Source organism: Acomys minous (genome assembly GCF_964271855.1).
Source record: "Acomys minous genome assembly, chromosome: 10".
NCBI lineage: Eukaryota > Metazoa > Chordata > Mammalia > Rodentia > Muridae > Acomys > Acomys minous.
In genome coordinates, this window is record NC_140491.1 from 103,128,593 (window position 1) to 103,149,656 (window position 21,064).

Below are 21,064 nucleotides of genomic sequence, written 5' to 3' on the forward strand. Positions count from 1 at the left end.
GACTCAGAAAGTCTCATAGCTGAATCTCAGGTGAGACAAATCTGAGGTATATAGGCCCTCCATGCAGTACAAGAGTGGTCCTGCTGGTTATAGTGATGCTAGGAATGACAGCAACACTAATAACCACAGCAACAGCATCTGTTGATAGCTATGGTGTACCTACTATGTGCCAGCAGTATTAAAAAAAAAAGGCACTATTTTCTTTAACCTCTATAAAGGAAATGAGTCTTACAGAGCTAGGTAACCTACTCAACATCACAGAGCTGCTGAGTGATGGCCTGGGAACTTCATCTGCACTCACCAAGGGGACTGTATGTGGCTCGACAAGTTTACTCAAATGTATTTTGACCATCACTTCCTGAAGTAGTTTTCTAAACTATCCCTAGCCTTTAGGATAAGGTACACTACACCTCCCCAAGGGCTGACAAATGTGCATGCACAAGCTGTCCATTATATGGGCTGTCTGTTCTAAGAATTTCACGTTTATTAATTACAACAACCCTATGTGCCGGGGTAGGCCTAGGTTTCATGGGACAAGAAACATATAATTTGAATGCAACCAATGAGCAATATAAAATTCGGAGTACAAATATATCCCTTTCCTTAAAGGAGATGTGCATCAGGACCAGGAAGATGGCTCAATGAGAAAAGGTGCTTGCCATGCAAACCTGGCGATCCAGATGTGCTCTCCAGAAACCACAGCAAGGTGCAGAGAGAGAACCAACTCAACCAGATGCCCTGACTTTCACACATGTACAGTGCCATGAACAGACTCACAAACACAACTTAAAATTACTTCATTTAATCTATAAAGTTGTAAAGATCTCATTATTCCCTATTTTCTAGAATCCTTCCAGACAGTTTAACAAATGCTTACATGGAGGGGGAAAAAATCCCGGCTACAAAATGGCCCTTTGTCCACCTAGAACACTTTGCAGTACCCTGAGTCTGATGAACTCACAGACACCTGTGCTTTTTAAAAATTATTATTTCATTTTATGTGTAATGGTCTTTTGCTTGCATGCGTGTCTATGTGTTCCTGGTGCCCATGGAGGCCAGAGGATGGCATGAGACCCCTTGGCTGCGAGTCACCATGTAAGTGCTAGAAATCAAGCACCAGTCTTCTAGAAGAGCATCCAGTGCTCTTAGCCACTGACCTATCCCTCCAGTCCCAAACACCCGAGTCTCAAGGTGCAGAGGCCACAAAGGGAACCAGTACCTGCACAACAAACACTGTTACCCCATTTCACAGGTGGGGAAAGTGAGGCTGAAAGACGTAAAACAATCCCTACTACGTAAGACAAACAGTGGGTGTAATCAGTATTTCAAAGCCTTTGGGCTTAACTGATACACAAAGTTGCTTCCAGGTGTGTTAAACCAACTACTCTGCTCGGCCAACTCCACCTTCTCCTCAATAATCACTTCCGTTATACGTTATCTAAAGGAAAACATGTTTGATATGGAAGACAAAACTTCATTTGCATCTCTAAAAAAAGTCTCTTCTTTAAAAGAGAAACCAAAATTTGCTTTTTACATGTAACATTACAGAGGAGAAGTTCAGCATCCTGCTCACCCCACTGTCCAGTCTCACCTGGAAGTCCACAGAGCGAGAGATACAAACAAAATCAGAGTTGGCCACGGCTCTATCCCCGAGACTGAGGATGGCGCTCAACAGTAGAGCACCGGCTTACTAGTCACAAGCCCTAGAGTTTGATCCCAGTTGCCTCAAATTGAAAACGTTTAGCCATCTATTAGTGTTTTCTGCCGAACTCCTCTATTTCTTTTCTTTTGATTCCTCTTTTTAAAAATTACTTTGTCTGTTTCATGTGTAAGAGTGTTTTGCCAGCATGTATGTCTGTATACCACACGTGTGCAGGAAGCCCACCAAGGACAGAACAAAGCACTGGGTACCATGGAACTACAGTTTATAGATGCTACGGAGCCACCGTGCGCATGCTGCAAAGGAAGCCGGTACCCTCTGCAAGAGCAGCCAGTGCTCTTCATCTTTGAGCCATCTCCACAGATCCCAGATTCTCTGCTGTCTAATGACTCTGGGTCTTCAGCTTAGGTGGAAATATACTTTTATCTAGCACAAAGTGCTATGGTTAATTTTGGTTCAATAATTAGGCGTGTTCAAAGCCTAGATCTATGCTGGCATATAGGATTCTCCCCACAGCTCAAAATTAAGCCAATTAGGCTGACTCACCAGCATGAGACAAACTTCAACACTCTTACTAACAAAAGCAAAATCAATGATTTTCACGAAGGACTGCGCTAGCCCAGGCAGCCGATAATATTTAATTTCTGGAAGACAGAAGGCTTAATAGTCCACTATAGGAAAAGACCATCCAGCCAAAACCAGCACCACGAAAAGATGGTGATGGCTGAAAGGGTGGCTGGGGCAGACCTGCAAGGACCTGGGCAAAATAAGAGAAAATATGGATGTGCCTACCATCTGTGCCAAGGCTTTCATGGTACTCTGACAACTCAAAAAACATAAAATGGCAGGAAGCAAGCATAGGATGTACTCACCAGATGTGGTCATTCAACAGCATAAATAAAAGGTTTCTAAACTAATGTATATGATGTTTCAAAGTTTCAAACTCAATCAAAAACAATTTTTCCAAATGACTTTTCCTGCAGGTATATGAATATCTTTTTTTTTTTTTTTTTTTTTTTTTTTGCGAGACAGGGTTTCTCTGTGTAGCCTTGGCTGTCCTGGACTCACTTTGTAGACCAGGCTGGCCTCGAACTCACAGCCATCCGCCTGCCTCTGCCTCCTGAGTGCTGGGATTAAAGGCGTGCGCCACCACGCCCGGCATGAATATCATCTTTATTCAATCTGAAAGGTAGAAAAGCTAGCCAGGTAGGAATAACAGAATTGAAAATCACATCATCATCAAAAGATTCTGTGCTAAAATAGCATTATTTATCTGGAGACCTGGCAGGCTTTTCGATCCCAGGCATTCTGAAAGGGCATGTCTGTTAGAGAAGGCCAGCCCAGATACACTCTTAAAAGATACTATACACATTATGTATTCTGGGGATCTATCCTCCATTGCTTAAAATATGAAAGTCCTGTAAACAAAGGAAGATTTTCCTCTTTAACAGCTTTACCTGCTATTTGTACCGACCCATCCTCTCCCAGGAGAATATTGCCAGCTTTCAAATCCCTATTAGGAAAAAAAAGGAGAGAAAAAAATTATAAAGCATAGATGTTACACTGACCTACTCAGGAAGATTTTAACACACAGCACGCAATCATGATATTATGAATAGTAAAGTCACGTCGCAGATAGTTAAAAGTGCATACTGCCATTTCATACTTTGCTCCTGAGGCACAGTTAGGATTTTAATAACAAATATTTTATGTGAAACCATTATCTGCATTTAATTAAATTACTACTGAGCTGACTATTTTATGTTTCAGAGTTAGTGATTATACTTAAAGCCACAAAACTGTCAGATTTATCAAGAATTAAATCCTTGTCTTAGTAAAACTATTCCGCTTCTACTTAGAGTTGCCTGTGGCACAATTCCAAAGAGTCCCACAGCCCACTTAAAATGAATTTTATCAATCTCTCCTATGGGGTGATACCAAGGCTAAGTGTTAATTATAATATCCTATGTGGTATTTCCTCACTATATGGAAGCTCTGTGGGGCAATTTTAATATTTAAAGAAAGTGATAATTAAGAAACAAGTATTAAAAACATATAGTACAGATCATTAAAATATACAGCTCTCGCATGGTTCAGGGTTGAGCAATGCTATTAGTATGAGGGTAAATAGTTATCTACTGATAACAATTCCTTAGAGTCAGAGTAATACGGTTGCTTTAGAAACATCGTGTGCTCGCATTATGTTGGTTCCTGTCACAGAAGAAGAAAGCAGTGCTGTCTCCTTCCCTCTCACTCCACGTCTAAAACTGTTAACATAAAACCTAACAGTCTTACCTTCCTTGGAAAGAGGGAGATGCAATCCAGTTCAAGCAAGTACATCTCAAGAGTAATTAAGTTAACTAATTTCTTAATGAGCCCACACAGCACTTACTACCTTTGCTCTATTTCAACTTAACCACATAAGCCAGCCCCAAGGATACCAAGGAAATGAATCCAAGTTTATTCTTCGGAGGTTTGTTTTGTCTTTAAGAATTATCTTTGAATAATACAAAGGCCTACCTGCAGGATATATACATCCTTGAAATTCTTTACAGACTAGAGCTATACAATACGGAGAGCAGACTGTGAGGATCCGTACCTATGGATCTGACCATTTCTGTGCAGATAGTCTAAACCTTCTAAAACTTCCTTAAGAATTGTCGCAATTATTGCCTCTTCCAGAACGCCGTTCTTATGCTCGCCTCGATTGACAATGTATTTGATGATATCCAACATGGAACCTGAGTGCACAGACAGAAGAGTTTTAGATTAGAAACCCTCTACTATTACAGCCTAGACAGGGCCACCAAAAATAGAATCTGTTCACGTGATAATTTCAATATTCCCAAGGAATAACGACAATGGAATGCCATGCCCAAGGCCAGAGATGAAACACTCCATCTATTAATAAGCTGGTAGCAACACTTTCCGTGTGAAGTTGAGAAGGGGTCTCATTAAGAGTCAGGAACTAGAGCTGTGTTGGATGGCTCAGCAGTGAAGAGTGACGGCTGCTTTCCCAGAGGACCCTGGGTCAGTTCCCACAGCTACGATCCCTGGGTGGCTCACAAGCATCTGCCTGTAACTCCAATCCACAGGATCCAACGCCCCCTTCTGGCCTCTTCTGGCCACACACACACACACACGGCACACACAGATAAACACATACACGTAAATACTGATAAAGTTCAGGAGTGGGGGGGGGAGGTCCAGGAGTTACAGGCCTGTGATAAAGTATGTGATCAGACCTGTATGTGGCAAGGCTATGATGATTAAACCTCATTATCAAGCTCACTGTCCTGAGGAATTCCTAAGAGTGAACAAAACACCCTCAGGTATTTCCAGAGATGACTGGCATGTGGGACAGTAACTTAGGGGAAAAGATCTGCCTGCCCTGAATACAGGCAGGAGCATCGAATAGGCTGTGGGCCCAGACAGAATAAACATAACCAAAAATTTTTTTAAAAGGCAGGAAAAACCATCAATATGCCCAAGTTCCACTTGCTGGCTGAGTGTGGCTACTGCTGCTGTCCCCACGAACACCAGTCTCTCAGTGCAGACTGATACCAGAGACTCTCCAGGGAGCCTCCAGGTCTCCAGCCTCCTATAGAGACTACATGATACGCCGCCCCCAGCCCCACCCCCAACTCCAGACCGCTTCTGAGGCTTTCAGCTTCCTGTACTGACCAGCTGCCATATTCTCTGCCTCTCCACTGTACAAGCAGCCATTGATAGACTATTCAATGTCCAGTCACTTAAACCAGTCTCACTTTTATAATCACTTGTGTGTGCATAACGCATACACCCACAATGGTGCTGTTCTCCCAGAAAATCCGGACTACTACGAAGGGCCTAGGATGGATGGGTCCCCGGCACATTTAAAATAAATGTAAGGTGTTTATTTTTGGTGGGGGAAGGAGGAGAGGCAAGGAGATGTGTCTCAACAGGTAAGGACACTTGCTACCAAGCCTGACAACCTGGTTTGGTTCCTCGGGACTCACATAGTAGGAAAAAAGAAGTGAATACTACAAGGTCTTCAGGCCTCCATATGTATGCCTGTGCTGTGGGTATAACACTCCTTACCCACACATGTAGCAATAGAAAAATAATAATAAATAAAGATTAAAATATGGCTATGGTCCTCAAGTGCTCAGAAAGCTGAAATCCAAAGGTATTTTGAGCCCAGGGGTTCAGAAACGGCTTGAACAACACAGATTTAAGAATAATAATGACATGAATACATCTACTAAAAAGATATAAAGGGCTAGAGAGATGGCTCAGCAGTTAAGAGCACTAGCAGCTCTTTCAAAGGACATGGGTTCAATTCCCAGCACTCACATGGCAGCTCACAACACACACACACACACACACACACACACACACACACACAAAGGCAGAATACCAATGTACATAAAACAAAAATGAAGTAAATCACTTAAAAATTAAAGATATAAAAACACATTTTAAACTTTTTTTTAAAGAAGAAAACAAAGTGAAGGAAGTCAAGAACCAAACCTTGTTCAGGGGAAGAGGACAGAGCAGAGAACCCCAAGGCAACAGTAACAACAGCCCTTCCTTGACCCACCTCAAAGGTGGAGGGCGGGGCCGGCATAGTGCCTCCACACCACCGCCCAGAACCCAGCATCCCTCAGAGACTCCAAGCAACTTTGATTTTCATTTTATGCTTTCTGCACAGTCTTTCTAATGAATAAGCACCCTGTGCTTTGTTACTCTATACAGACTGGTATCCTAGGCACGATGAATTCATGTTTCAACACACAGTAATTAATATTCCACACCTCTGGGTCATTTTAAAGCTGTAATTACCCGGAGAAGCAGCATTTCTGAAGAGTTAGCAAATGGTTTACCTCAGGACCTGAGTCTGCTCCAGGCTCTTTATGATTAACTAAGAGGACTGAGTCTCTCCATCAGATACTATTGCACCAAACTAGCTGTCTGCCCCTCATTAGGAGATTCCATGTGGCCAAACATCATGGCAGAAAACAAATGTGAATTTCCCTCCTTAGAGAGGAGAAAGCATCTGTTCATGTATTAGCTTTTAGACTGTTTTAGGTCATTTAGACAAATAATAACTCTGAACACTATTTGTGTCATTCTTTTTTTTTTTTCTGTGTGTGTGTGTGTCATTCTTAAATGTATATACCATAACTGGTAGGTACGTATTTCTAGCTGTCTGCAAGAAAAAAACACGAGTCCTCATCTGTCTGCACGGCCCTTTCCTGTGGAAGCCTGACGTAAACCTACTGTCTTACCCTTTAAATCCCTGGCTAGAGACCGGACTGGACTCTCAAACAGACAATGCATTTTCTATCTGGACCTTTAAAAGAGAACCCAGGGATGCTCTCAAGCTTATGAAAGCAAAAGGCTAACTGAGGTGAGCTCTTCCAACTGGGACAGAGGATCTCAGACTTCTAGAGGTCCAGATCACCAGAACTTGCCCTATTCTCAGAGACAGTGGAGCCCATGGGAGTCTGCCTCAACGAGCTAAGTCCGCCTTGTTGCCACAGCACCAGAGCTACCAGGAGGAAGTGAGAACTCTGGAGCCCAGGGCTACAGTTCAGCTCTATCGGCTGCTTCTGCCTTTTCTCTTTCCTCTTTAATTACAAACTAAAGGAAGCACTCAAGAAAACAGAGCTGAGGGGGCCTAAGAGGGCAAGACACATTATCTAGAACCCCATGGAGATTCACCCATGTATCTCACAGGAATTACAGACACTCATCACCTCATGCCTGGGCCCCTGTGTTATACAAGAGTTTCTCTTATTTAAAAAAAAATTAGTTAGGGGCTGGAGAGATAGCTCAGCGGTTAAGAGCACTTTCTGCCCTTCCAGAGGTCCTGAGTTCAGTTCCCAGCACACAGATGGTGGCTCACAACCATCTATATAACGAGAACTGATGCCCTCTTCTGGCATGCAGGCACACTTACAAATAGAGCACTCATATATATAAAAGAATTCATCTTTTAAAAACAAACAATTAGTTAAAATACATCCATAATTTATTCTTAGCTGATACTGGGACTAAAGATCCAACCACACCAGTTTTGGCTCTACAGAGTCACCCCAGAATTGTTTCCCGCTTGAGCTTTACACAGGGAGCCCCATCGCAGAGAGGCGGCCCAAAGAACATGCAGACCTGCAGAGGAAACCATGCAGGTTTTCTAAGCTTTGATGCCCAGGACCATAAGATGAGAGAGTTGTTAAGTCAGCATGTTCCTCTAGGACCAGTCCTTAAGTTTATGAGCGAGTGAGAGATGTGGGACTCGCCGCCTGACTCCCCAGCAGCAGTGCGGCTTCTGAGGGATGAGGATGGTGTTAACATGCTGGTAACCCTGAGATGGCATGAGACAAGTACCATCTGGGACAGGATTTAGAAGCAGAGTAAGTGTCCAAGAACGTTAAAGGCCATCATTCATCTTTAGTCCCTCTCTGAAGCTGACACTGAGGTGTTGGTTTCTGTTTGTTTGTTTGTTTGTTTGTTTTCAAGTCAAACCATGGATGTGAGAGAGCCTTGTAAAGCAAACTGTCACTAAGTTAAGACAGCTGAGGCTGGAAGCCTCTTTCACAGGGTGGCCAACACTGCAAGCCAGTACAGTGGCAAGCATTTCTTTCCATGTAAAGTGTAGCAAAATGTAGTGACAGTAGCCACAGGATGCCAGGTTTGGTGCGTCCCGTTCAATGGCTGGTTCTTTCTTCAAGGAGCCCAAAGTTCCTCCACAGCCCAGTATTATCTTATAGCCTCCAGCCACCACAGATAACTTAAAACTGTGAGAAGAAACGTGGGACAGAAGCTCTGGTGCCACCACACCAGACACCATGCAGGTGCTCGAGAGCCCACGGAGCTCATCTTTTATCACAGAATGCAACATGCTAGGGGCTTGAAGAAGGGCTGGGCTGAGGTGCAGCTTGGTGCTATAGCACTTGCCTGACATGTGCAGGGTTCTGGGTTTGATTCTCAGCAAAACACACACACACACACACACACACACACACACACACACACACACACACACACTATTGACCAATAATTCTGAAATCTGAAATGAATAAATGGTAGCTACAGAGAGGACATGACTGCATGGGAAAACGAGAGACAACTAAGGTAGAGGAGAGAAGAGAGGCACAGGACAGGGAAGGGCTGGAGGCCTCTGAGAACATGTGGCCGTTAGGGAGATTGACATCATCTAGTCACCTAACCTAGAAGGGGGACAGACTTTATACACGGAGACGGCGACACAGAAACACCAGGACATTAAGCCCAATTATGAAAGGCCTTGACTGTCAATAATAGAAAGTCTGGTCTTTCAAACCAAAGACCGAGGGGGCATCAAGCCCAAAATCTTACTCTGTATGATGGCTCCCACAAAACAAGGGACCTAAGAAGCAAGCAACAGCATCACTCACTTACCTCCGCTTAGTAATTTCATGACCAGCCAGAGTTCATCCTTGACCACAAAGGAGGTGTAATAAGTCACTACGTTGGGGTGGCTGCACTGACTCATGGCTTGAATTTCTTTCTGTAAGGAAAAATGAAAAAAAAAAAAAAAAAAGAAAGGCATGATGTAGTCCTGTAACCAGCCTGCCCTCTGTCTCTCCCTACGGTTATCCAACTATTGAAAGTTTATTCCAACTCTCCCAGGGAGCCCCCACTCATAGAGGAAAAGGCCCATGAACCTGGGCAAGGAGGAATCTGTCCCCTAGAGAACTACTTGCAACTTTGCAACTTTTCAGATCTCGCAGGAGATGATGGAGCCGAGACATCTGGTGGGCAGAGGACCACGCTTTTGGACACACTGCTTAGTGATGCATTTCTCTTGCCTGTCACAAGACAGAGGAACTTCAGCCCCTCATGCTGCCAGCCACGAGCCCTGCAACACGGAACTGCAAGCTCCTTGCCTGCTCTCAGGGCATCATCCGAGAGAAGGACAAGCCTGGGCAAGTGCTAAGGAGAACTGAGTCCCTGTGAACAGCCTCAGCTCTGGTGGGTTGTATCTCCACCCACATCCAAAAGGACACAGAACTGCCTCTGTTTCTGCAGCGTGATAAATGAGAAAATGCCAGCCTATCTTTTCACAAACTATGCCTTAGTTGATATTCCTGGGCAGGGGGGGGAGATCGGGGGGGGGGGGGGGACTGGGGTTGGGCAAGGTAAAACAAGCTTGGGAACGATCAGATACAGTGTCTCTCTCTGAAAGAGATACTGGCAAGTGGAGCAGTGTTGAGGACTCTAAGACCTACAGTACATTAACTGTCCTCTTCACTAAGGCATCAGAAAAGCAATGCTTCGCAGTTCGGTTTGCAGACACTGACACAGAGAATAAAGTTTATGTGACTACATAAAATGACAAACTTTTCAATAAAACACATGAAACTTAGAGGACGTTCATTTTCCTGCTATGCTCAAGGTCACACTGGTTTTGGTTTGGTGTTTAAAGTCATGACCATAAACCCAGAGCCCGTAAAGATGAAGCATCATTCACTTCATGATGCTGTCCAACAGCAAGAGAGCACACATACACACACACACACACACACACACACACACACAGACACACACACACATACACATCACCACCACCACCACCACCACCACCAAAGCAGCTTTATACATGCTGTTACACAGTTGTTATAAAGGAGAAGAGCATCAGGCATCCAGCCACATGTATAGTCTACTCTGCAGTCCTGGTTAGCATGGAGTTAACTTGGCTGCCCAACCAGCACATTCCAATTTGGGCTACTATCACAATTATCTAGTATCACCTAATCTTCAAATTACCAAACAGGTCATGTACATCAGATAACTTGGCTAAAATACGGCAACACACCTTAATACCTACATATATTTAAAGCTCTTCCTAGAATTGAACTTTCTGTTTTCTCTTTATCCTGTACACTCTCCCTGCTCGTCCCCTCAGCCAGCCAGCTCATTTTCTAGGTCTGACAATTTTTAACTACTTGTATCTTTTGACCGAGATCTGAGTCAACTTAAGGTCCAGGGTCATTTGTTTCCAGTAGCAGGTTCTTTTTGCCATGAGATGCTTCTGGGGGAGAAACGCCACACATCCTGGGCCACTCCTTTTCCAAGTCAACATCACCCATGGGCAAGGCTGAATCATGAGGTGACTTAGATCACATGGGAAGAGGTAAGTGCTGAACTGCCACTGTAAACTCATGTTAATGAAGGTTTTCCCGGCTTCCTACTGCCAATACTTCAGATTGTTAATCAGAAAGGACAATGAATGAATAACCAATGTGCACATGTAATGAAATTGTTTTGTCTTGAAGAAAAAGAACATGATATTTAGCCCTTGGTACATAAACGGCCATAATATCACATCCTATACATCTCACACCAAACAAACTCCCCCTCCCTCCTTCTCTCCTCTCCTGTTTCTCCTTTTCTGCTTCTCCCACTCCCCTCCCCCCCCCCCCCGTGTGTGTGTGTGTGTGTGTGTGTGTGTGTGTGTGTGTGTGTGTATGCGCACACACAAATGAGCTTATATACCTTACAAAATTCTACAAAGTCGGTAGAGTTCATCACAGATCAGGATCCTAACAGCACAACCACAGGAGCAGCATAAAGCAGCTCAAACCAAGGGTAGGAAGTTGGGGAAGATCTCCATCAGTCTGGGGCTCACAGGCTCCCCATGCTTCTACCACGCAGCACCACAGTTGTTCACCATGTAGTTGTGGGATCCAAATCCCGTACTTCCTAAACTCCTGTCTTATCGGAGTTGCCTCAGTTTCCCTATGGAACGGGGCCTTTAAAGCCTAAAGGCATGATGAAAACACAGGGCACTGTAGTTATCTCTTGTTACCTGTGCTATCCAGCAAGGTAAAAGGAGACAGAAATGTACTTACAGAAGGAATGAGGGCCTCTACAGGCCTCTCTGCTTCTTCATCTATATGTTAGCATCTGGGTTAGTTGCCTACTAGCAAAGTCTAAAACAGTAAAAAATTGAAAACTACGAATATTTGCTGAATCAAATATTCTTTTGAAAATAACAGCTTTCCTTTGACCTGGGGTTTAGCTCAATACAGTGCACGTATGATCATCAGCATGAAGAAGAAAAGAAGAAGAAGAAAGAAAGAAAGAAAGAAAGAAAGAAAGAAAGAAAGAAAGAGAGAGGAGGAGGAGGAGGAGGAAGAGGAAGAGGAATGGGGAGAGGAAAGGAGGAAGAGAGGAAAGTCAACTTTTTATAACAGTGGAGAGGCTGTTATTGGAATCTCCTCCTAACAGTCTTATCAGTTAAATTATCCAAGTTTTCCCCACTACCCTAAGTTCACTGATGTACTTCATGTCCTTGTTTTCTCAGGAGACAACTAATGTACTGTCCAAGGTTAGACAAACTAACAAAATAAAAACTGTATCCAATCCTTCCTACAAGAAGACCCAGCTCTGATTAGTCCCTTAACTGGGGCACAGTTTATGCACAAGTCTAATTTGGGGCAAGGCTTCTGAAACTGGGCTGTGTTCGTGGGGTGACATGGGGAGTGTGGAAATACACAGACCCCCACAGGACAGGTCTGGGTCAAGCCTGAGGTACCTCCCAGCACGCTGCCTGGCAAGGCATATGTTGTGAGGCCAGGAGCCCAGTTTGGAGCGGCAGAACTTCAGACTGAGTTTGGAGGTCAGCAAGGTGGCAGAGTGAAGGGGAAGGAACAGACACAGACACCGCCATGAGGGCCAGGTAGGAAGAGAGGCCCTCTGCAGTACCTAGCTGAGCTCAAACTAAGGGGGCGGAGGGACAGGAAGCAGAGATGGAAGGATGGGGGAAGGTAATATTTAAACAGTTGGACCTTACCGGGACAGGTAAACGTAAAAATCATCCACAGGGATGGAGAAAAGGGTGTCAAAGTTGCAACAACAACAAAATAGCAGAGGTCAGCCTCAGGTAGCAGGTGGGCCAAAGCTGTAGTTAAGGACAACCACAGTGGCTCTGCAGAGTCAGTGCAAAGGACTTGTGTGGGCCACAGACTTGCATGTGTCATCAAGTGCAGACCAAGCCATGGCACAGGCTCAAATCTGCTAATGCAGCTGCTTCGGTAATGCAGTCAATTACAAGCCAAGTTTCCATAGAGTAGACCTGACCTACAGCAGGGCAGCCCTGAAGTAGAGGAGGACACAGCCACACTCCTCTGCTGGGGTGATATGGGACAACAGATCAAAGGATACTCTAGCATTGCTCCTGGGGCTGAGGCAAGCTCTGAAATCAGAACGAGACACGGGTGTTGGTTTCTTCCTTCCACCCTTCTCTCAGACGGGGTCTAAAGTAGGCGAGGCTGGCCTCTAGTTCACTACGTAAGTAGGGATGGAACCCAGGGCTTTGAGTGTGTTTGCTAGACAAGCCCACTAGCAACTAAGCTACACTGCCCACCCGACGCAGGCTCCTTCATTTTGGTGGAGAATACTTTCTGAAATGTAGGAAGTTTACTGCAAAGGGTTTAGATGGGGAAATCTCTCCATGCCAAATGGAAAAATTAATACAGTATTTATGGGAGATTTTGTGGCACTGATATATAGTCTTTATTCACACAACATACACACACACACACACACACACACACACACACACACCCTTTCTCCTGCAAATAGCACTACACTAAGAGGAATGACATCTAATCAGATTCTTGTAAGAACTATGTCAGCTGTCATACTAATGCACACCTGTAGCCCCAGCTGATTGGAAAGGTTGAGGCAGGAGGATCTTCGCCTCGAACCCAGCCTAGGTTGCACACATAGAACCTAGCCTCTACTCAGCTCCCGAGCTCTGCCGTTTACCTCCTTGACTACGCTGGTAAGGCATTCATCCTTTCTGAGCCTCACTTTCCCTACTTGTAAAGAGAGATCAATACCATTCACCACTTAGGCACGGTGTGGGGGAGAGCAAAGTGAGGTTGACACAGCTCTCCTTGCAAGTCTAGCATGTAACGTTATACTAAAAGCTAGCCCAGGCTACGGCTCAGTGCCTCGGCTCCCAGGCTGCAGGGGAATGGCTCCTTGTTGCTCGCTCACCGCAAGGGTTACAAGCACCTGGCTTGGCCCTAAAGGCCGAGAGTTGATCCTGGCACCTTGATCACTTGTTCCTGGAGAAGGTTCATGTGGCACAGTCACTGGCCCTGCTGGCTCAGGGAGTTTCCTGTAATGCAGGATAGGCCATTTGACTAAACACAGATGGGGACAATGGAGAGTGGGGAGCCAGCCTTACTACCTTCACTGGATCTCCATCTGTGTTCCCTTCGCCCCTTGTTACACTCTGCCAATCTTGGTAAGCTGCCTCAAAGTGTTTCAGAAAAAGGAAAAGAGAAAGGAACTACAAATGTGAAAATAGATGAATTAGGGAAAAGGTAAAGTATAAGACATTTATAAATCTTACCAACCAAGTGAAAGAGATAGCAGCATATATCTTTAAAATGTGTGCAATGTTCTCCAAGTACTTAAATAACTCCTTAAATGATACAGGAATTTAAAAACAAAACAAAACATGGGGCTGGAGAGATGGCTCAGTGGTTAAGAGCACTACCTGCTCTTCCAGAGGTCCTGAGTTCAATTCCCAGCCACCACATGGTGGCTCGCAGCCATCTATAATGTGATCTGATCATATTGTATACATAATAAATAAATCTTTTTTTTTAAACCCTTCAGAAAGCAATTCTCCAGTTGGTGTTTCCACAGCAGCAACATCACCAGGAAGGGAAATTGAACCAAGGCCCTAACTAAGCATAGATCGTACAAAGCAGGGTTTTAAATAAGTAAGAATAAGGGCTAGTGATGGACCTCAATGGGCAGAGTGATCGCCCACTATGCAGGGAGCCTTGAGCTCCATCCCCAGGGCCACCACAGAGAGGTGAGTGAGGTGGTGGGCACTCCACTTGCTGCCTGGAGGGAAGAAGGATCAGCCTTCTCTGCTACATAGAGAACTGTAGGCCAACCTGCAGACCAGGACACTCTATCCCCAAAACAAATTAATCCATTAATTTCATACCAAGTACATGATAATAAAAAAAAAAAAGCAGTCTTTAATGTTTGCCGAAAGTTAGAGGAAAATTAACAAAGCTTTTACAAGGACAGTGCATTTTTTGGCTGTCGCCTTCAATTATAAAACCGTCACATTAATTTTTTTAACTATGAAAATGGTGTATTATTATGAGACAAACCCTTGTATCGTTTTAGGGGGGATTATCAACAGTAAAAACCCATTTCAAGGACTGAGCCACACAGTCTATCATATATTGTTATAAATTAATGAACTACTGCTCTGCCACTGTTTTCCTGTGGCTTGGCATCTGAGTTTAGGGAATATATTCTAATTGACAAGATTACACATGGGAAAGTTCTAGATATTTTGAAAAGAGAAAGAAAAAAAAAACGTCTGTAAGAGAAGCATGAATTCTGTTTCTGCACCAGCTTCAGGTGGTGTTGGGGTGCTTTAAAGGTAGCACTGCTGTCACAGGTGAAGTGTCAGGCTGGGTGGTTGGCAGTCTGGAAAATCCCTCATGAAGAACAAAGTATCAAACTGGGGAAATATCTGCCCTCTGGCAGAACAGAGGGCACATCTCAGGGTTTATAAGATTGCTGGTGGAGACATGAAGCTGTTCGCAAAAACTAACAAAAAAGTAAGAAGAGGCGGAGGCGCGCACGCGCGTGCACACACAAACACACACACACACACACACACACACACACACACACACACACACACACACACACGCAAAGCTCTAAGGTTGGCTTAGAACCAGAAAAGGGTTCAGCTCTCCAAGACTCTGATTGAGAACACTCAAAGCAGTCAACAACAACAACAACAACAAGAGTAACAACAACACAGACAATTTCCTTTGTCACCCGGCCTGTCAAAGTCCTCGGAATCAAGAAGCCAGCCGTTAGCAATACTACAGACTTGTGTGTCGGCACCAAACGACCAGGAATGTGAAGTCTAACTTGCCTTCTGAGGACGATCCTGTCCCACAGCAGAGTACAGGGTCCCACTGGAGTTCTGCCAAGGAAGAACCCTCCTGCCCAAGGGAGAGACTGACCCCCAGCCTTCTAGGAACGCCTCCCTGCACACAGCAGAGAGCTCACTTTGCAGCCCTGGTTTTATTCCCACTGGGAAACCCAAATCGCAATAGAAAGAAGGTAGTAGGAAAGGGCAAAAGCCTTTGTCTCAACCCAAACGTTGTCCAGAACTTAGAAATAGAAGACAACAAAACTAAGTTAACAAACAATGAGACAGCTGGTGTGGCTCTGTGGGAGAGTACTTGCCCAGCATGTGAGGTTCCGTCCTCAGCATCAGAAAAGAGACACATGACTGAAGTTGCCTTCAATCTGAAGCATCTTCCGCATTTCCTCCGGTGCATATGAGCGCATACTAGGTAGATCTCTGTTCCTCCTTTGCCTATGAGTGCATACTAGGTAGGTCTCTGTCCCTCCGGTGCATATGAGCGCATACTAGGTAGGTCTCTGTCTCTCCTGTGCATATGAGTGTATACTAAGTAGGTCTCTGTTGCTGACAAAACAGAAGCCTAAAGAAGTCTCTTTCGAAGCGTTCATTTCTATTTACTTTTTAAAAAATCAGATTTAACTATGTTGCCAATCTTTTTCTAACAACTGTATTTAAGTGTAAATTCAATTGGTATTACTTAATTAGTATCTGAAGAAACTATGACCTAAATTTTAAACATGATATTCTAAACTAAAAAAACTATTTTCCAACCAATTTACACATATTTATAGGCTAATGTATGTTTAGAACTATAGAAATGAATTTCTTTTGCATATAAGCAATTATTCTCCCATTTTTTAAACGTGTCCATATTTTTCAAAATAGCCTTCCCAAAATTTCATGCCGACCCTTGCCCCCAACTGGACAAGGCCTGCAAAAACCACAACACTGAAACAGATGAAAATGATTATAAAGCTGGGTAGCAAGAAAATAAAAAACTTGCAGTTGATACCTAAAATGTTCAAATGGTGCTGCATACAGTGCAGTGGGCTAACGTTTCATTACTGCAGGTGCAGTTTTAAGAATGGGGCTGCATGCAGTGCAGTGGGCTAGCATTTCATTACTGCAGGTGTAGTGTTAAGGATGGGGCTGCATGCAGTGCAGTGAGCTAGCGTTTCATTATTGCAAGTGTAGTGTTAAGGATGGGGCTGCATGCAGTGCAGTGGGCTAGGGTTACATTACTGCAGGTACAGTGTGAAGGACGGGGCTGCATGCAGTGCAGTGGGCTAGGGTTTCATTACTGCAGGTGTAGTGTTAAGGACAGGGCTGCATGCAGTGCAGTGGGCTAGTGTTTCATTATTGCAAGTGTAGTGTTAAGGACAGGGCTGCATGCAGTGCAGTGGGCTAGTGTTTCATTATTGCAAGTGTAGTGTTAAGGACGGGGCTGCATGCAGTGCAGTGGGCTAGAGTTTCATTATTGCAGGTGCAGTGTTAAGGATGGGGCTGCATGCAGTGCAGTGGGCTAGGGTTTCATTATTGCAAGTGTAGTGTTAAGGATGGGGCTGCATGCAGTGCAGTGGGCTAGAGTTTCATTACTGAAGGTGCAGTGTTAAGGACGGGGCTGCATGCAGTGCAGTGGGCTAGAGTTTCATTACTGCAGGTATAGTGTTAAGGACAGGGCTGCATGCAGTGCAGTGGGCTAGGGTTTCATTACTGCAGGTATAGTGTTAAGGCCTACAATGAACAGCCAAGTGCAATCTGTCCCATAGCTGAGGAAGAACGAGCAGGACTGTGAATGGATAATTTACTAATTAGAAAATTAGTATGGTCAAACAGAATTAAAAACTGTTTTCATACACGAAGTAGAGAGAATACATGCAGAAACTACTGTTTTGGGGCCAACTTGCAAAGCTGGAAGCTTTCTAAGCAGAATAATCTTCCCACAGTAAACAGTAAGCATGACTTGAAAAGGGATCAGCTTTGCTAATACAGCACAGACAAGGCTTGGCTTATTGGGGGGGGGGGAGCAGGGGTGTCACTTGTTTGTTTTCTTTTAGCCTCAAGTAAAGTAGAGGCCTCTGCTCATACTGTCCCTGCAGTAAAGAGATGGGGAAACCTGCATCCAATTATGGTTAGAGGTTAACTATTTCTCTCAAAATGATCATTAAACCGGGGAATCATCCAAAGTTTCTGTTCCTCCAAAACACTCTACAAATCAAAGCGAATTTATGCTTCTAAAGAGAGGGAGGGAAGAAACGAGGGTTGAAGCGGAGGGGAAACAGAAGATGAAAAGAAAGGAAAAAATAATTGCCTAGCAGCAGAAAGCAGTGTCATTTTGCTGAGGAGGAGAAAAAAAAAGTCTTGCTTTATCGATGAATCTTGTCTGAGACAGAGCAAATTGCCTTAACAAGGATGATGGAGAAAGAGAAGGGCAAAAACCAGAACTCTGACAACCGGAGCGACTTAGAGACGGAAAGATTTTCCTCCTGTTCGCAGGGAAGAGGAGGGCGCACTGGATCCAGGGCGATCCAGGACTTCACAAGCGATTTTCATTGCCACAGCACAACGCTACACTCAATGTAAAGCACAACGTGCTAGTAATTTGTATTTTTGTTTTTTAAGTGGATCTTGAAAGAGTATGCTTTTAGAGAACTAAGCCTTAAACAGCCAGAATCCTAGAATTCTCGGGAGGGTGAGTTTTTGCCATCCACTATGATTCTCTTTGAAGGAAAGAGACTGAGGCCCCAGTGTGAAAGTGTGTTCTCTCCACGCCAGGCAGCAGTGCCGGGTTAAGCAGGATGCAGGCAAGTGCTCTGGCTCTGGGACCTCTTTTTCGCTCTCCCACAGTGCTCAGCTGCCATTGTATTGCCATTACTTCCTTTGAAATGATTTTGTTCACATCTGTCATCCATCACAAACTGAAATCATTACCTAATTTCATAATGTAATCCCTGAGCTATTCCTTCCTTTGTTTTTTTCTTTTCTCTTCTCTACTTGTCCCCTTGCCTTGCTTTCTTAAAGAAACAAGTACTTTAGCTCCCGAGGAAGGGTGTCATCTACAATTTACAGTCTAAATAACTAAACTTCATATTCAATAGCTCTGAGGAGATGAAGTTGAGTCTCCAAAACAGAACCAAAGATGGGCTGAAAACACAGAATCGCTGGTCAGACAAAAGATAACAGGCATTTGGTTAAAGCCTAGGACTCAAGGAGATGCTGGGCATAGTGCCATACATCTGTAATCCCAGCACGTGGGAGGCTGAGGCAGGAGAAATAAAGTTTAAAGTTTAAGGGAAATAATGACTGTATGATGAGATCTTGTCAAAAAAAAAAAAAGTGGCCAGATTACCTGATGAGTCAAAATACTCAGTAGCCTCTGGATAAAATAAATGACAACATCCTGGGAAAAAGTTGAGTTACAAGGTAAATGAATGGTATGTTTATGGAATTTAGTTTATCGTCTGATGAAAAGACAGATGCCTTTTTTTTTTCTAAGTGCCCTGGGATAGCGTTCCTACCTTTGAAGCTGATTGAAAAGCCAGGGCAGCAAGAACTTTCCAGAGGCTCAACACACCAGTCTGCATGACAAGGGGTCATTCAGCAAGCCTTAAACTCCCATGGAGAGCAGGTCCCAACCAGCAGAGGGAAAAGATAGACAACCGCTGTTCCAAAAAATCTCACCACCCTCTTCCAAAATGAAGACACCCATTTGCTAGTCCAGACTTCCCCAAGGGACAGGAACCTTCTAGCATCTAAAACACTTGGGAAATGTAAAGTTAGCAAGCCCTGCTTAGCAACTAAAAAATATCTTTCAGAGGTGATAAGCTACTTTAAATTTCCATTTATGCCAATGCCACCATGGGGTGGATGAATGTGGGCTGACACTAAGTGTAGGATGAACAAATCCTAGAAATGACCAGAGCACACGCTTAGGACACAAAGACAGAAAGGAGACCAGCAATATACCTTACCCGCCATACTTATTTCTTCCTGACTGGCAAACTCCCAAACAGACAAGAAAAATGCAAAAGAACACACAGAGAGAGCACAAGTTTAACATACTTGTCAGTCAATATTTGAGGGAAACCATTCACTTTGGAGCCTCTTTTCTAATTACTGTTAAAGTACATCAAACAAGGTTTTGCATGAACAACCAGCCTTGAAACTCAACACACACGCCTGCAACTTAACCCTCTAATAGACTAAGCATGCTATAGAAATGATGGTTAAGTATCTATCAAATCAACAGATAAATGAATTTTTATATCTTCCTCCAGGTCAGCCTTGAAGAATGATAGCAGAACTCATTTCATCAGGTAAGTTTAAATCAGCAATTATTCAGTAACAATGAGTTCATCTGACATTTGTTTTTCTCCCTTTATTCTTCAACAAGCTGGCACGGTGATTAACAGTTTTAGCAACTTGTCTTCTTCTTCAACGAAACCTGGACTCAAGGCCATGATCACAGGAAAGGTATTGTGAGTATGTGCGGCCAACAGTCCAGAACTGCTGTGTGTTATCATCACGCCTGGCTCTGCATGTAGAGTCCCCATATCATGGAACAAGGACCATAAACCCAGGGAGGGAACTGAGGGCTGGAAACGGAGCAGGGAGTAAGGGTCAGGGGGTAAGAGATCCCTTGGGGGAGGCAGGCGTTCCAAGAGCTGGTAAATAGTTGATAATTGTGATTTCTATGACATAATGCTCTCACAAGATAAAGACCCCAGTGGCTATTGTTTCTTCTAAGAACAATGGTTTCCAGTTAACATGGGCCACCCTCTGTGAGACGATGCAGTGCCCCAACCTGGAGATAATACACACACACACACACACACACACACACACACACACACACACACACACACGGAATTAAAGGATTATTAGGATACCGGATGTCCAAACACTGCCAAAATCTAAAACCATAGGAATAATAAAAGTGCAGGCAACAGCAGGACAAGAGGTCGAAAGGGCGCAGCAACTGGGCTCCACACAAAGCCACCCTGTCAGTCAACCCCACCACAAAGGCCTGGCGACCTTCAGCAGGCTAGACTCTGAATTCTTAGTTATTTCCTTTGAAACAAAGTAAGGAACAGTAGTATCTCCTGAAGTACCAGAGCCATTCCTTCTATCACCTCTAAATATAACCAGGCACTAAAAGGGGCGAGGATGTCTCTGCCCTAACTGGGCCATCATGCCTGTTTGCCAACTGTGATTAAAAAGCTACCAACGGGCCCTAGACAACTAAGAGCTTAACAGAGACCAGGCCACCGCATCAGCGCATCTGGAAAGCTGCTTCCAAGACGGCCAGCGCAAGGGCGCTCTATGCTGTACACACTCAATCAATATTCGGCTGGTAGGCAAAAGGTGCCTGCAGCTCCAACAGTGAAATGTCATCACAGGCAAGCTCTTAAGGGACATTTCACACAAGGCATAAATGTTAATGTATG

At 44.2% G+C, this 21,064-nt stretch overlaps 1 protein-coding gene across 1 annotated transcript in view; it reads right to left on the bottom strand.

The window, feature by feature from the left end:
- The window catches only part of STK39 (serine/threonine kinase 39), a 269,519-nt gene that overhangs the window by 181,619 nt on the left and 66,836 nt on the right, over positions 1–21,064 (bottom strand). Inside the window, exons 3-5 of the mRNA XM_084798901.1 lie at positions 9,086–9,194; positions 4,260–4,401; positions 3,118–3,173 (exon numbers count right to left, since the gene is read on the bottom strand). Of these exons, the coding sequence (XP_084655027.1) occupies positions 3,118–3,173; positions 4,260–4,401; positions 9,086–9,194 (307 nt within the window). The remainder of the gene's footprint in view (positions 1–3,117; positions 3,174–4,259; positions 4,402–9,085; positions 9,195–21,064) is intronic.